The 16,850-nt window shown below is 40.5% G+C and overlaps 1 protein-coding gene across 2 annotated transcripts in view; it reads left to right on the top strand.

Annotated features, from left to right (window-relative positions):
• The first annotated feature begins 1,064 nt into the window (after window positions 1-1,064).
• Window positions 1,065-16,850, top strand: part of cntnap5l (contactin associated protein family member 5 like) — a 55,691-nt gene continuing 39,905 nt past the window's right edge. For both annotated transcript variants that reach the window (XR_013134520.1, XM_077024616.1), the window contains exon 1: window positions 1,065-1,284. Coding sequence is in view for 1 of the 2 variants with exons in the window: in XM_077024616.1 (XP_076880731.1) it covers window positions 1,230-1,284 (55 nt within the window). In the remaining variant the exon portion in view is untranslated. The remainder of the gene's footprint in view (window positions 1,285-16,850) is intronic.

Consider the following 16,850-nt stretch of genomic DNA (forward strand, 5'->3'; position numbering starts at 1 on the left):
ACATCCATTCTAATCCCTGAGTGGCTCACATTCTGAATTTCTTTACGTGCCCTTCTTAGGGGCTTTTCCCCTTCAGTCTCCTCATATCACTAAGAAAAATGTGTTAAGGTGACTGACCAGTAAAGAATATACAAGTTAGTAGTAGGCTATTGCATGCCCTGATGCCTTGCTGCATGCCTCGTGCATCAGGGTTTGAGGTATTAGGTCACCTGGACGGGCTTGAGATGCTTCTATACATACCAAGAATAAGCCTTGACTGGAAACTTACCGAATTTATTTTGACGCAAAGCATCAGTTGCTCTGCTTTTGTCTCGTGCATTCATTCAGATTTTTCGTCGTCATTGTTCGCATGGTCACGGACTTTGTCCTCGTCATCTAGGATCAACTCAAAGCCAATAGGAAACTCGTTCTTGCATTAACTACAAATTCAGACATCTGGCCAAACAAACCACTAAGAGATTGTCCTTTTGCTTATTAGCACGTAGCATATGTACATAAGTATATATTTGGATCAGACAGAATATACACACCATTTTGTTAGAGCTTCCGTGCGTGTTTTAACTTTATTTATTGTTGTAGTTTCATTCGAAATCGATTATTTAATCGATTGTTCCACAAAATAAAACATACGCCACTGTACGATCTCTGAAGGACGATACTCTTTAATTTTAATGTTTGAAAGACAAAATAAGCTATATTTCTTTGTACTGTGTATGTATAAAATGTACATGACTGAGTAAACGCGTGTCTGGGGAGCTGTCCGAGTGCTGAACTGGTTCACGCGTTTAGTGTCACGTCGTCCAGGGTTGGTCTGATTGTACTGTTTGAAAGAAAGAGACCCTAGCCAACATGTGCTTATTTACCATGACTTTACACTTCTTACGTTGAGTCGACTAGATGTGTACACGGTAAGTGCGTGAGAGAGAGAGAGAGAGAGAGAGAGAGAGAGCGAGAGAGAGAGAGAGAGAGAGAGAGAGAAAGAGAGCGAGAGAGAGAGAGCGAGAGAGAGAGAGAGAGTAGTGGGTCGGGTATAGACCAGTTCCATAAGAGGTTCGGTACAGACATCCAGTATTCATTTGTAGACGCCCCCTCTCTGTGCAGAGAGACTAAGCGCAAACAAACGTCTTGGAGTTGTTTATCCAAAGGCTGGAGCTACCGAGGTGTTGGGAAAGTAGGCTCGCCTCTAACCGGAGTATCCTCTTCATAGTACGGGATTCCAAAACATCAGGATGCTCCTCGTCGTACTGATAAGTGTTTTTACTCCAGCTTTGGGGGCGAGTAACTGTAAGTGAATGTATATTGATAAAAGTATTATCGTAAATGAAATAGTGTTTGGTTGGGGGCGAGTAACTGTAAGTGAATGTATAATGATAAAAGTATTATCGAAAATGAAATAGTGTTTGGTTGGTACACTGTAGATTACTGTTTTTGTAAATATATGAACGAAAAGGCTAGTGGAGATTCAGCAGGACACAGATACACGCACTGAGCTGACTGAGATAGAAAATCGCCTTGCAAGGTTTCGCCCTTTAAACGGGAGAGCGAAAGAAAAGCGTCGTCGGTTGAGACTCATCTTTACGAGAGAAAGTTGGAATGGCCCTTGCAACCTGTCGTTACATAGACTGAATCAAATTCATTATTCAGTTATTAATGATCTTGTCTAAGATCATTGCGCTAATACAGTTCTTTGAACAGAAAACTAAGATCGGCGTTAATATCATCTTAACTGTTTGAGAAAGTGTTCCAGATGAGCACAAAAACACTTTGTTACTCTGTTCGATGTTTCATCGTTACTGGGAGCATCATGAATAACTTTTCACACTTCTTCGCTTCAGGCTTGGGCTGAGAAAAAAAGAAAACTGAATAGACTATATTAAATATGAAATATCACTGTACACATACGTTTGTTTTGGAAACTGGTGGATGTCCAAGTACAGACAGACGTTCACACGGAAACCTCCATGTCCTGGTCTAGTGGACTAAAGCAAGCAATGGCTCAGATGAATCATATATATATATATATATATATATATATATATATATATATATATATATATATATATATATATATATATATATATATATATATATATATTTATATATATATATATATAGGTCAATATATATTTTTTACAATATATATTACATATATCCAGTATATCTTGGAATAACAGGCAGTACTGCGTGATTATGTAGCCTATAGATATAGCTTTATCTCAAACTGTGGCGTGTTGATACTTTCTTGGATATTGCCCATATCCACATTTACTGACAAGTATTTTTTTTCAGAAATTTCAGAAACATAACAGAAGAAATTATGTTGCTCCTCGTCACACACTCACACGCACACACTCCAACCAAACTCCCTGAGAACTGACTTTCACACTCTTGTTTATTATTTTTTTCATTTGGTGATGCCGAGCATATTTGGTGATGTGGAGCGCGCAACAAAATGCTTCTGCGCTACAACGGATAACCGAGCTCGTTCTCAAGCGCATTTCTGCACACAAAAGCTTGCGTGTGTGTGTGTGTGTGTGTGTGTGTGTGTGTGTGTGTGTGTGTGTGTGTGTGTGTGTGTGTGTGTGTGTGTGTGTGCGTGTGGCGTGTGCGTGTGCGTGTGTGTGTGTGTGGAGTAACCCTCTTACTCTCCATCGTTTGGCTCGTTAAAGGCGGCTGACTATCTCTAATGCTGTTCTTGCCGTTGATATTCCGAACAGAATAGAGAATTTTCTCCCTCCTGTCTGTCTGGAATCATGCGAACACATATGAGGGATTTGGGGTTTTTACCAGGTAAAAAGATCAATTCTATAACCAGTTACACTTTGGAAAACAATATTCCAAAGCTAAGCCTACATCCAGGTGACCGTTGGGTTATTTAGGGAGGCTGTGTGGAAATGACATTATTGTGAGACAAAAAAAGACAGGATGGTGTGAGTCAGGAGAGATTATTACCAAGTGATTTTTGCCTTTTGTGGACTGGAAAATAAATGGGAGTAAAAATGAAAAAAGACAATTGGCTTGCGTCAAGACTCTAAGCTCCGGTACCTGGAACCCGGTGTACCGGGCGTACTTCGCCTTAAACGGTACCGACACCGAGTCGGAATGTAGCATTAGTGTAGTATTAGTATTGTATTGTGTAGTATTGCCTTGAGGAAGCAGGACTGCACATAACATTACACATCGCACCGTGCTGTAACATCCAGAGGGCCTTCAGGAGGTACTGAGATCAGTCAGGTGTGTTAGAGGCGCAGGTATGAAGATTTTTTCATAAATGTGGCTTTATTGAAAATGCTTACATCTCTAAAACGAAAGGAATAAAAGTTAAAACTCGCACGTCTCTATTGTTTAGCTGCTGTACTAAGAAAAGTGTCCAGGAACACGAAATGGCTCGTTAGCGTTTATTTTTAGTTTACGTGAGTTATGGCGAATATTAAAGTGGACATTTATTCGTTCTTCTTCCTCTCGCGTAATGTGGGTGGTTTTTTTCTGACAACGTGCATTCCAGCCTGTTACAGGGAATCACAAAACTGCTGATGGTCACATTTCAGTCTTCATTAAAACACACACATCACATATGAGAGTTGGAGAGGAGATGGACATTATGTCTATGGGTGTGACTTATAAAGTAGAGCTGCTTAATATCAGAATTTGAACCAATGTGCACAAAATTATCAGCCTGCCCATGAATTCATTTTGTTTTGATTCATTTACATGAAGCAAAATGCATTAACGCCACATGAATTAACACCTGTGTAAACAGAACAGATGTCTATTAGCTCACAGATGTTTTATATCAGTTTCCAAAGCACTGTCAAATTGGCTGAACATTTGTGGTTGATTGTGTGTTAAGCACTTGTTTGGTATGAATTAAAACAAGTTGAATCTAGAGGGTTGGATTAATAGGTTTTTGATAATGATATTAATATTAACTTGTTAAAAGCAGGCAGAACGTACATTTAAATAACAAAGAAACAGATATCTAAAAAACAACCCCCTCCAGGATAAGACACTTATGACAGGACATTTTCAGTTTCTGGTTCACAAGCAAAGTGCCTAATTAACTAAACCCTGGATCACAGTGCTTTTCCCATCCTGTGACAGCTGATCTATCCATGCTGGTACCAGAGCTGCCTTCATCTATAATTGCAGATTTGTCTCAGACACGCTCCTGCAAAGACCTTGAGCCCACAACAATGCACTACAAAGGAAATGAGACAAGAGCTTTTCATAGGAGGGCTGTTGTGTCAGCCAATAACAGAGATACCCAACTGGACCCTCCCCCACCCCCCAGGAAAGAACTGAACACTGAACCATATACACATGCAAAGCTAAATACAGATTCCTGAAAAACTGGTTTTGATTTGAATGTACAATCAGCACTCAGTATGCAAATGCTGTTGTCATTAAAGTGAAATAATCAAATTCTACATAGATCATCTTCGGTGTCATCAGCCATCTATATTTCACAGACCCATCCTAGGAATGAAGTCAGCAAACATCAGAAATAAATAAAAGGATGACATGCCTGGAGTAGTCTGAGAGCTGTAGGGAGCATGTCTTGTTTTTCTATCGTGTATTCACTGTTTGTGGAGAGAGGAAGCTGTGGCTGTTGTGATTGGTCCTACGTATTCATCATTAGGGACTGCAGTTCATCATATCCACCCTTCTTCTCTTCCGGAGACATGTTTACCGAAACAAATGTGATTTTCATTCAGAATGAGACTCTGAAAATGATCTCCATATACGACATACAGAACAGCGACCCTGGGAAGCTGCCTAATTAAATCAACTTGTCCATCACTGTGCTGTGTTTTCCTGCGACAGTTCAGCCTTCCATCCTTGTGTGTCTCCGGAGACGCCTGGACTGCCTCCATCTGTAATTACAGATTTGTCTGAGAAAATCTCTAGCAAAGACCTTGAGCCCCCCCCCCAAATGAAAGTGGCACGGAGCATTTTCACATGGGGGACCAGACCATGTGCTGTTCAACAGTCTCATGTGCTGTTGGCTTGTGATATGAACAACTAAATAACAACAGAGCAACTAAATCAGAACACTTCTTTCACACACATACATACACACACACAAATATGCACAAAGTCAGGTGCTGGAGAGTTACATTAGCTATGAATCATTTGGATATAAAGAACGTGATGTTTTCCTCTGTAAGCCATGTTGTCTGTTTGCCTTATTTAGCTTTCGTGCACCTTGATGATTTTGGGATACAGTTCCTGATTCACAAATATTTTTTTCTTTCCTTTTAAATAGAGTGCTGAAAAGTGACAAACAAATTTGATAGATTTAAGTTGTCAATACCTATATCTAAGGTATATCAAATTAGACATAAGCCATAGTGTCAACCAAACATCATATAAGGTTCACACATGTTGTAATTACTGCAATAATGAATGGGACAAAAGTGATTAATGAAGTAGTAGTCTGTTGGTTCAACTGTTTTAAATGCAGTAATAATGCAGTAATACACCAAACATCTGAGCAAAACTGAATCATGTATACTGCTTAAATCATGGTGAAAATGAATTGCGCTCATCGAGAGAATGACTGCTTACAGATAACGACTCTCCACACATCAGTGGTTGAGGGGTAAAGTAGCACATAGCCAAATTACAGGTTACAGCTTACAGGTTTATTTATCTTCTTTGAAAGATGTTTGCAATATAGCCCACACTTTGAAAACAGAGACTAGGAAGATGATTGATTGCTACATTTCTACATGATGTATTTTCACTCATGTGATCTATAGCATGTACCTGTTCTCATTTTATAATAAGTTTCTGCATTCATGCTGACTTGAAGGGAACGCTTTTCCATACATTCCCTGGTGTTCCCATAAATCTGATTCAGAATCGTCAATTGTCCCCACGTCTTTGTAATAGCCAGATTAATTCATATCAATATTTCCCATCATGCACTCTGTGCAATTACATTGTGAAAATGGTTAAATGGTTTTTGTTCTCAGATGGCACGCTCTTATATACTGTAGTGAAATGAGTAACACTTGTGATGTCACACTAAAGCTTGTTTTATTAATAGCTGATTCATATTCATACTGGATGGGTGTCCTTTATGTGCTGTGACTCACACAGTCTTGTCTCAGTTGTAAAGTGATCAGACATTGTTTGGTGAGTGTCGAATGACCTGTTGTAAAGTCTGTAAAGTTCTTAAGAACAAGACATTATAGTCACTTGTTGAGTCTGTAGACTGTGAAGTCATATACAGTACTAGATTGTTAAATATATATATATATATATATACATATATTTCAGAAGATTCCAGGTGAGAAACTGCTGTCTGCCATAGTAATTACTATTCTATAGCATAGTAATATTATGATAGTTTTACAATAGTTAATTATACTATATTAAACTATATTATGTAGTTCTAATGAGAACTATTATATATACAGTATTACAATTAACAAATTGAAATTGTATTTTGATGATAAGAAAAACACATATGTCAGTTGTAAGACATATGTCAAAACTATAAGGTAATAACTGATGGTTGGTAACTAACGGGTGACTATTTCCTGGTATCAGATCTAAACGAGGATGTTGCTTGTCCAAGCTTGTGGAGCAGTGGACCACATTCAGTAGCAATCACAGCAAAGCAGGACTGGATCCTCTTTCTCTCTCTTTTGAAAGCCAGCAGACAATACAGGAGTGGGCTGAACGCTTGACAAAAGAGCTCAGCCTTTACTGTAACGAGTGCTGATGAACTCTCTTTGTTACTGCTCAATCTATTCTGTGCTGACTTGCCTAACTTAGATACACCAGGCATGTACATTAGGGGATGTCTATTAAAGACCATCAGTATCTATTTTAAAAAAGAGTATTATATCAATTATAAAGGAATATATATCTTCAAAAGGGAGAGAGAAAAGGGAAAGATCTCATCAGAAAGTGCACTCCAACTATACTCCATGAGTTCTCACTAAATGGAACTAAATCCAGGAATTAGCACACTGGTCAATTGTACATGATTTTTCCCCAAACCAGTACAGGTCAGTGTAAATCATAACTCTAACCTGTTTGTTGGTCTGTGTGTTGTTTTATCTTCTTATCCATGTGGAAGGAACAGACTGGAATATTGTTTTGGACATGGCTGAATGCCCTCGGACTTTGCACCAGCATAATGGCCTGGCAGTGTTGTTGTTTTTTTTCTTTTGAATGTACTGTGAACAGTTTCCTTTTGACAGGGACCTTCTGCTATCTGTGGTCTGAGTTATGCAGGAACATGTTTCATCACACAGCTGGCTGAGTATGGAACCACAAAACACAGCCTAAGAAGAACTCAACCAGTCACTCCACAGTGTGTGTTGTGCCTTGACGCCTTTGATGCAGCATGAATCCCCAGAGTGAGGCCGACACTTCTTTGGCAAGTGTGCGTTCTACGTTTGTAGTTGTTGTGTATCTTAGTGGCGTTCACAGGGATGGACAGTTATGGATGACAGAAAACACCATCAGCCATGGTCCTCTCAATATGTATGAAGCACTTATAAGCATTTTATTGTGAAAGAGAAGTGTGTCCTTCAAGACCAGATGGCATCATGACCAGGTGACATTGTTGTGTTAGCCTGTGAGTTCTCCTCTAAACGCTGTGTGCTCGTCCTACAGTAGTATAGCTCCAGGCCCGCTGAGCAGTTCAATTGTTCTCACCTCAGCAACATTCACCCACTTCCTAAAGAGCCAATCAAATGTCACAATGAAAAGGGTGGCAGCATGCTGACTTTTATTATTATGCTGACAAACCAATAGGTAGAAATTATGGAACAAAATAATTCTATGGATTATGGATTATTCTATGGTTTATGAGTCACATAAGTCTTCATCTTTCTGTATGCAAAATAAAAAAAGGGTCTCCACGTGTGGCAATGGACATGTTTCCTTAAGTAACATACTGCTCGGGGGACCTGCAGATGTACATACTTCAATGTATCTGAACCGCACTGTGTATCTCCATGAGTTACCCAAACATAGGCATCAGTTTTCTTTATCACTCCAGATGCCTGTAGAGATTTTCTACACACACTCAAAGAGCAGTTTAATAGCTTTTGTCATGAGGCTTAATTGTCTTATCAGCTCTCCTTACAGGAATGTCACAGGCCAAATGGCAGTAGATGCTGTTTCTAGTCCTGAGGCAGCGACTGTAGTGTGGAGTGATTACATAGTCACTCACAGCATTTTATTGAAGATCTGACATCAGTGATGAAAAAGAGTGAAAAGAAATCCCATCTAGAGGAAAAAGTAGCATAGATGTGTGTTATGGGTGTGTTTCCTGTAGAGTATAAGGCAAGCCTCATAAGTCAATATGTTCATTGTCAGGAACTTTCTTGCATAAGACCAGTTACCTGTTGGTTATCCGTTGGTTATCAGTTTAGTTCACAGTGTATATTTTGCAGCAAACATTCACCATAACAATGCAAACCTGTGGTCATTTGCATAAGTGCAAATCTGTGGTCATTTGCATAAGTGCATTTCTGTGAAACGTTCCGAATGATTAAGGCGGGGGACAGACACAAGCTTTCCAGCTTGAGATCTCATTTGCAGAAAATCCATCAGCCATGCTTGTGAGCGAATCGTCTGCTTGGTATGAGATCTCTCACGATGTGGTTAACAGTGCAGCGCTAGTGCATGTGGCCCTAGTAGCTACGTGATGCTGAGGAATCAGACAGGTGCAGGTGCTTTGCAGATTCATGTGGACCATACCAGAACATCACCTGCACTCTCACTGGGCTTTCACCGTTTCACGTCCCCCTCACAAGCATTGCTTTGTTATGGTTTGCTATCTTCACAAGTAATTTGCACAATTGTTTTGCATAGGTTTGAATATCTATATACTTAATATGTTGCGTGTCAAATTTAATAGCGTACTGTCTAACAATTTATTGTACCATGTTCACTGCATAAGGCTGCCGTGTTATATGTAATTGCAATATACGCATTTTTATTATACCTGAGTTTATTACACTGTGATCCATGGTGTCTTGTTTAATTACAGTGTATGTAGATTCTATAGTGTGCTTCCATTCGCCATTGTCTCGTCGTCCTGTAAGAGTATTTACAGTCCAGCTGCATCGTTGCCATACAGGACTGCTCTTTCTCTCCCCTTTACACGTATATGTAGACTGCATGGTAATAATGTTCTTGAATGTGCAATGTTCGAAATGTTACCTTTTATGTTGACGTTTTTGTCACATCAATTTTAATTGACCAGTGCATTTAATCTTGTATGTAAAATTTAGTGGTCTCAAAGCACAGCTGAGTTTTGTACTTGTTAAAGTCGACAGAGTTTACTGCTGCTCTCAGAGACATCATCATCATCAACAGCAATGAGCATTAGCAAATCAATTTGACTAGCTGAGAGCATCTCAGTCTTTGTGTCTCCACGCCAGCTGCCTGACATTACATCAAATGATATGATATGGGTAAACGTAGCCACATTATCCTCACTGTTTCAAAGGCAGTAATAGACAAGTGTGTCTCCTGTCAATGTGTCACAAAAAAACACCTTTTTATACCAGTGGTAAATGTCTTATAATCAGGAGCTGTCTCATTCTTTGGTCACTAAAGACTAGTACTTTCTTTGGGGTGCTACCATCCGTGCAGGACTGAACCAGTGAAGATTCTCACCATTCCTCACCTCAGAGTCATTGTAAGGTCATCACAGATCAGTCTCTACAGGACGTCTCTCTTACCATCTCTCACATTTATGAATCACACTGCCTTCTGCATTTCATACCGCCTTCTGCCTTCTTTGTGCTGAGAAACAGAAACATGGTGGGTCTAATTCTAGAGAGAAGTGGTAGAGGGTTGAGGTGGGGAAAGAGGGACCGGACAGGGGAGCAAAAAGGGTGGAGAGATGGGGGGATGGGGGCGGAGGGAGGGGAGGTCTGCACGGAGGCTCAGGGTACTGATGAGGCCCGACTCCAGATGAAGATCAAAGCCGGCAGGCGGGGGGGTTTAGACAGATTAAAGCCAGGCAAAGGACAAACAAAATCCTCCCAAGTTTTAATGAGGGGAAATTAAGGCTGCAGTGGAGCATCAGATGAATGCAAACAAACAAAGTGGCTGCCAAACACAGCTCGCTTAAAAAATGAGAAAGAAAGAAAGGAAGAAAGAAAGATTGCTTTCTTCCCTTTGCTACTGTGTTTAGCAGCTTTGCTTTCATGCCAAGCATTTCAGGACAGACTGAGTACTAAATAGAAAGACTGGAAAGACTAGTAGACTGGTAGAGCAGGTAAGAGTGGTAGACAGATAGACTGGTAGACTGGTAGACAGGTAGACTGGTAGAGCAGGTAAGACTGGTAGACAGGTAGACAGGTAGACTGGGAGATGGGTAGACTGGTAGACTGGCAGACAGGTAGACTGGTAGATTGGTATACAGGTAGAGCAGGTAAGACTGGTAGACTAGAGTTGGATGAATCAAAGCTGTCCTCATGTGATTTTTGATGGCTATGCTGTATATTCCAGGCTTGGACTACCACAATTGTCCAAATTCACTGCTCTGTTTCTCAACCTCGATGGCCTGTTGCCTTGGTAGCAGCATACTGTCCTTCGGAAAGAGCTTTGTACAAGAAGAAGTCTGATCATGAAGAAGTCAGATTGAGTTAAAAATACCAACACAGCCCAATGCTGGAAATCCCAATTGCTTTTCTGTTTCCTTGTCGATTAAATATACCTTGTAGATGGATATTTGATTCCTCCAAAACATTCCCAATTTAACCTCACTTACTATTATTTACTATCCGCAGTAATGCAGCCACAACAAAACCTCAGGGTGATCGAACCAGGACACCTAAAATTACCCACACTGCACTTTTTCACCCACATGCCTTCATGATTCACTTGCGCAGCTACTAATACTGAATTGTCCAGCTTATCTCTAATAGGCTTTACTCAATCTTGGTTATCCTATTACAGAAAAGCCCCTGTTTACACAGTGGCAGTGCTGATCTACGGGTTGAGTGGGGGAGCAGTGCCCGGAGGAATCAGCCATTAATCCCTGTCACTAATCAGAGCCATCGTGGCAGCACATCATATGAACGAACGGTCCCGAGAGCTATAAACGGCTCATAGCTGTCTGACTAAAACAGCATTCATGCAGTATTTTAATTAGACAGGAGTGGGTGACGTGTCCGATTCTGGAATCGCACACGTGGCATCCTGACATTTCGCGTGTCATTTGGTGTGTTTTTAGCGTGTCCCCATCTTTTCCGCCGGCCTTCTCGCCTTCTCCGTCACGTTCTTTAGTCTTTCCTTCATGTTCGTCTCTCTTCCCTGTTCCAGCGACTCGCATGTCCAAGATCTCTGATTGCTGCCCTCATGTGCAGCGCCAGAGCCGGTGTGAAGGTGCAGTAATGACTGACCTTTTGAATAGTGACTGGGGAAGGTAGGGCGTCACGAGGGGCCTTTTCACGCCACCTCCCCCCGAGGGGCCCGGCTTCAGAGCAGCTCGATGCCACTTAATATCCATCATCATGGCACTTCAAATGCTGCCAGCACTCTACATTCTGGGGATTGCTTGGCGTTAGAAAAATATAATTATGCCCTCATCAGTGGGCATGCTCTCAACTGGCTGAACACTGTCATTCACAGCAGAGGTTTTGTAGAAATTTAGTCTGAGAAAGTGCATCTGTGTGATGTGTGTGTGTGTGTGAGAGAGAGAGAGAGAGAGAGAGAGAGAGAGAGAGAGAGAGTAGCATGCATGATGAAGGGAAGGTAGAATAATTTGTTGAAATGTAAATTTGCAGTTTGCAGTAAAATGTAAAAAGATCTATTAGGGGCTTCTTTTAGAATAAAGTGTTTAGGAGGAGTGAAATATGATATAAATTGACCATATGGGCCAAAAATGTCTTTAGAGAACATTTTCAAAGAGAAACTTTCAATTATAGATGCTTAAAAAGACTCCAGTGAAGGCCTGTGGTGGAATGATGATGATGATGATGATGGCTCCTATAGACTGCCAACCATGTTTGCTTCCAGATTTCCAGAAGTCCCTTTACCATGTATCATGAAAGAATTTTCTAGAATCTACAGGCTTTTTATGTTTTACCTAACAAAGTGAATTTATAAAGCATTATGAAAATGAACAGTAATAGAAGTCTTTACGTTGACTTCTTCTCTGCAGTCTAAGCAGGTGCCCATTTCAATTTTGCTTAGAGTGCATTCTTAATTGAATTCTGAAGCTAATTTGAAACCAACCAGATAATTCCTAAAGCCACCAGATAATTGCTAAGTGGTGGTTCTTACTGTTTGTTGTGTAGCATGCTACTGGAGGTGACGCATAGTCCAACTGTTTGTAGGATTCAGCAAATTTGTCTTAAATCTGTGCTTGTAATAATTAATTTCCTGTTTCTCAACCTCAGCGCCCTGTTTTTCAACTTCAGTGTCCGGTTTCTCAACCTCAGTGGCCTGTTTCTCAACCTCAGTGTCCTGTTTCTCAGCCTCAGTGTCCGGTTTCTCAACCTCAGTCTCCTGTTTCTCAACCTCAGCATCCTGTTTCTCAACTTCAGTGTCCTGTTTCTTAACCTCAGCATCCTGTTTCTCAACTTCAGTGTCCTGTTTCTCAACCTCAGTGTCCTGTTTCTCAACCTCAGCGTCCTGTTTCTCAACCTCAGCATCCTGTTTCTCTATCTCAGTGTCCTGTTTCTCAACCTCAGCATCCTGTTTCTCAACTTCAGTGTCCTGTTTCTCAACCTCAGCGCCCTGTTTTTCAACTTCATTGTCCGGTTTCTCAACCTCAGTGGCCTGTTTCTCAACCTCAGTGTCCTGTTACTCAGCCTCAGTGTCCGGTTTCTCAACCTCAGTGTCCTGTTTCTCAACCTCAGCACCTTGTTTCTCAACCTCAGTGTCCTGTTTCTCAACCTCAGCATCCGGTTTCTCAACTTCAGTGTCCTGTTTCTCAACCTCAGCATCCTGTTTCTCAACTTCAGTGTCCTGTTTCTCAAACTCAGCATCCTGTTTCTCAACTTCTGTGTCCTGTTTCTCAACCTCAGCACCTTGTTTCTCAACTTCAGCGTCCTGTTTCTCAATCTCAGGGTCCTGTTTCTCAACCTCAGCGTCCTGTTTCTCAACTTCAGTGTCCTGTTTCTCAACCTCAGCATCCTGTTTCTCAACTTCCGTGTCCTGTTTCTCAACCTCAGCATCCCGTTTCTCAACTTCAGTGTCCTGTTTCTCAATCTCAGGGTCCTGTTTCTCAACCTCAGCGTCCTGTTTCTCTGTTTTAAGGACAGCAAATGGTGGTGTTTAGAGCATATCAAGTTATTGCTATATTTGGGACTTAAAGTTTGTTGTGGATATGTCTGTACATATCCAGCTTTCATTTTTGAACAAAGAGTGAGCTTTGAAACAGCATGTACCAGATCAAGGTCCAAGGAGGACCTCCCAGTATTCTTTAGGGATATACTGGCTGCTTAGCCCGACAGAATGGGGAGCAAGTCTGAATCGTGTTTTGCCTCAGTAATGAGAATGACTCTCTTCACATTGTTTTCGTCAACCTTTTCATTAGGGGCAAACGGTGTGTGCGTGCACGCATGTGTGTGTGTGTGTGTGTGTGTGTGTGTGTGTGTGTGTGTGTGTGTGTGTGTGTGTGTGTGTGTGTGTGTGTGTATGAGTAACAAACCGAGTGTGTATGTGAATTTGTGTGGGTGACAGAGAGAGAGGATGGTAGAGAGATCAGGCAGTTCAGCATTGAACCACTGTCAGGAAAATGTTGAAAAAGTCAAAGTCTGCCTAAATAGGGATGCATTTTCACTCTCCACCATAGAAAGTACTGCAAAGTGCTTACTCCTCTGAAACAGAAGATCAGAGTGTTCCCTGGGTGCAGCTAATGGGTCCCTAACCTGCTGTTCACTTGCTTGTTTTTCTTGTATTATGAGCATATATTTGAGACCCAATGTGTATGGTCTGCATGAAGCGGCTTCATTAGGGCACTCCATCACTGAAGGCTACAATAAAGCCCTGCAGAAGGATAGTGCACCCTATATAGGACGTGAAGCCATCTTCCTCGGCCATCCTGCAGAGAGCGTTCAGCACCAGACCATGCTCTCCGTCTCGCTCGGTATCACTGGGATCACATGGCCCGTTACTGCTTGAACGATATTATTAGTTATATGCACACTGAAAGTGTTACAGAACGAACAATCTTTCTAAATGAAACTGAGGCACTGTTAATTCAGTTACCACAGCTACAGGATATGTTCTCGTCAACCAAAACATCAACTCACACTTTCAAATTTGGCATGAAATTTTATCACTCTCTGAAAACATTAGGAAAGTTTCTTCAAAAGTACTAATTTACTTGCAATCATTTTTCACTTCTCATCCACAAATTAGTCACATTCATTCCAATGCCTCATGTCAGCTTTTTCCTTCACAGTTAAGGAAACATTATGGTTGATTACCATGGACTGTCATTTCAACACATTTCCCGGTAAGCCATCTGACTGAAGACACGCTTCTAATGGAAGGCTAAGGCCAGGTGTTGAATGCTGTCTATAAATATCTATGCGAAACGTCTATTTTTGCAGAATACTTTGTGGCAACGCATTACTGTTAGTCTAATGTCATTCAGCTCAAAGTAAGCACAGGTTTGCCAGGACAGAAAGCAAGGATACCCAAGGGAAACGTTAGGTAATTGGAATTTTTTCTCATTGTGCTCCTCCAGTAAAACTACATAACAGCAGCTTTGGTGAGACATTCTGTCATGTCTGTGTCGTCCTGAAACATAAAATTCATTCTCAACAACTACCCTTCGGCTGTCACTAAAAGTGCTCTTTGACAGTGAATTTTTGAATTACAGGGTAACGTTTTGTGGCAATCAATCGTTTACCACAGATGCAATATATAAAGACTAGATTGAAAAATGCTGGAATATTCTTTTAACAAATCAGCCTGTCCTTTAACAATAATGTTACAAATTCCACATAGATATAGAATACTTTAGAGGACTTCAATGATCCTATGAGCACATTGTTTTCATTTGCAAAAACATTAATGCAGAAAGGCAGGTACAGACAGTATGTACACGTGTGGCACTGTCCTACAGGAGGTGGAGTATTACATCAATCCTAAATCACACGGACAGCTGTAGCTACAGAGCACTTGAAGACAAACGATGGACCTTCCACTATCATTCGTTTCTTATTCAGTACTGTATGGCTTTAAAATTTTATGCTCTGGAAATTCATCTCAGTCATGTACTTGATGTCTATTTCAATATTCTTCGTTCTTGGTGCAGAACTTGAGATACGAGGTAGAAACGAGAATACTCTAAAGTATTAGCTACTCTAAAGTATTAGACAAAGTGTAGCTACTTTTAAGCCATCATTCAGAGAAATGTAGGTTAGGATATCTACGGAACCTCTTAGAAGCTACATGATAAAAGTTGAAATTACAGTCATGATTGAGTAGTTCATTCTGGTTAGAAGTTGGATCATATGTAGTCAGTGTAGTATTGATCAACACATGACAACAACACAATGACATTGCTAAAAGTTGTAGGATTTAAAACACAGCGATATTGCCAAGTCATTATTGCAGAACAGGTAAATATGGTGGAGTCTTGTAGTCACTGGTGTGAACGCAGGCATGGATGGACGGTAACAGAGGGACAGGGTAACAGAAGGACGGGGTAACAGAGGGACGGGGGAACAGCCAACGGTGCTCGGGGTGATTGCATCAGCATCTGAGCTGTTGCTCCACTCCACTCCCAAACCCTGAGAATGTTGCCTTTTCTCTCGGTTTTCTTTTGCTTTACCCTCAAGGCATTTCTTCTGCAAAAGCATTGATTGTCTTCATAAAGGTCAGCACCACTGCCATGCCCACGATATCACAGCACAGAGAATTTGTTAAAGGGTAATGGGATGCAAAAAAAACATAGAATAGGGAAACGTTTCCTCCGTCTATCAGGAATTTGACTTCAAGACCTTGACCTTTTACATTTTGCCTGGTTTCTGTAGAAATATGGACTGTTTGGTGTGAATGCTAAAACCTGAAATTTAAGGACATGGCTTAAGTGTGTAGTCAATGCAATGACTAGCATTTTATGAAGAATGGTGGTGTGACCCCCAGTTCTCGTGCTGAAAGGAGAAACTCTTTAAAACTAAAATAGTTTCTTCACGATGAGTGCAAACATAAAGTACATGAACCTCTTAAATTTTGCACTTTTATGTACATGACCAGTTATAGAATGAAAATACACAACATATATGGTCCTGAGCATGCTTGTAGTTGGCCCAGCCTGTAACGTAGCTGTACAACCTTTGCCCAGTTTGTAAAATATGAATCACAGTTTCACAAGGATGAATTTTAATTTTATATGGTCAGAATTTTCTAAAAATACAAAAATATTAAGATAAACTAATGTAAATGTCAACATGTCAACTAAAGTCTTACAATGAAAGAATAATCTCCTCATGGTAATGAAATAATAATAATAATGATAAAATGGAAAAAATACTTTAATACCATTGTGTTACTACCACTGCATGCTAACCGCTCACGACCATAATGTACAAAAAGCTCTCATATCAAAACCTCCAACAACCAAGAATAAAAAAATAAATCACACTGGTGTTCTCCTTTTGACTCCGTATCTGCGTCTTTTTACTGCAAATTGTTGTCTGCCACAATGTCTTTATGCATTTGCTTTTAAAAAGAAATAAAATGAAAAAAGTAATATTACTGTGGCATAATATTAGTTTCAGAAACAAAGTCAGGTTTAAAGACTCTGTGATAATGTTGTGTGCTCCTTTTAGAAGGGAAGATGCTAAATATCTACAACGTTGTCTCCAGCGTGTGCTAATTGTCCACTTTCTCTGGTTTCCTCT

Source organism: Brachyhypopomus gauderio, chromosome 12, assembly GCF_052324685.1.
Source record: "Brachyhypopomus gauderio isolate BG-103 chromosome 12, BGAUD_0.2, whole genome shotgun sequence".
NCBI lineage: Eukaryota > Metazoa > Chordata > Actinopteri > Gymnotiformes > Hypopomidae > Brachyhypopomus > Brachyhypopomus gauderio.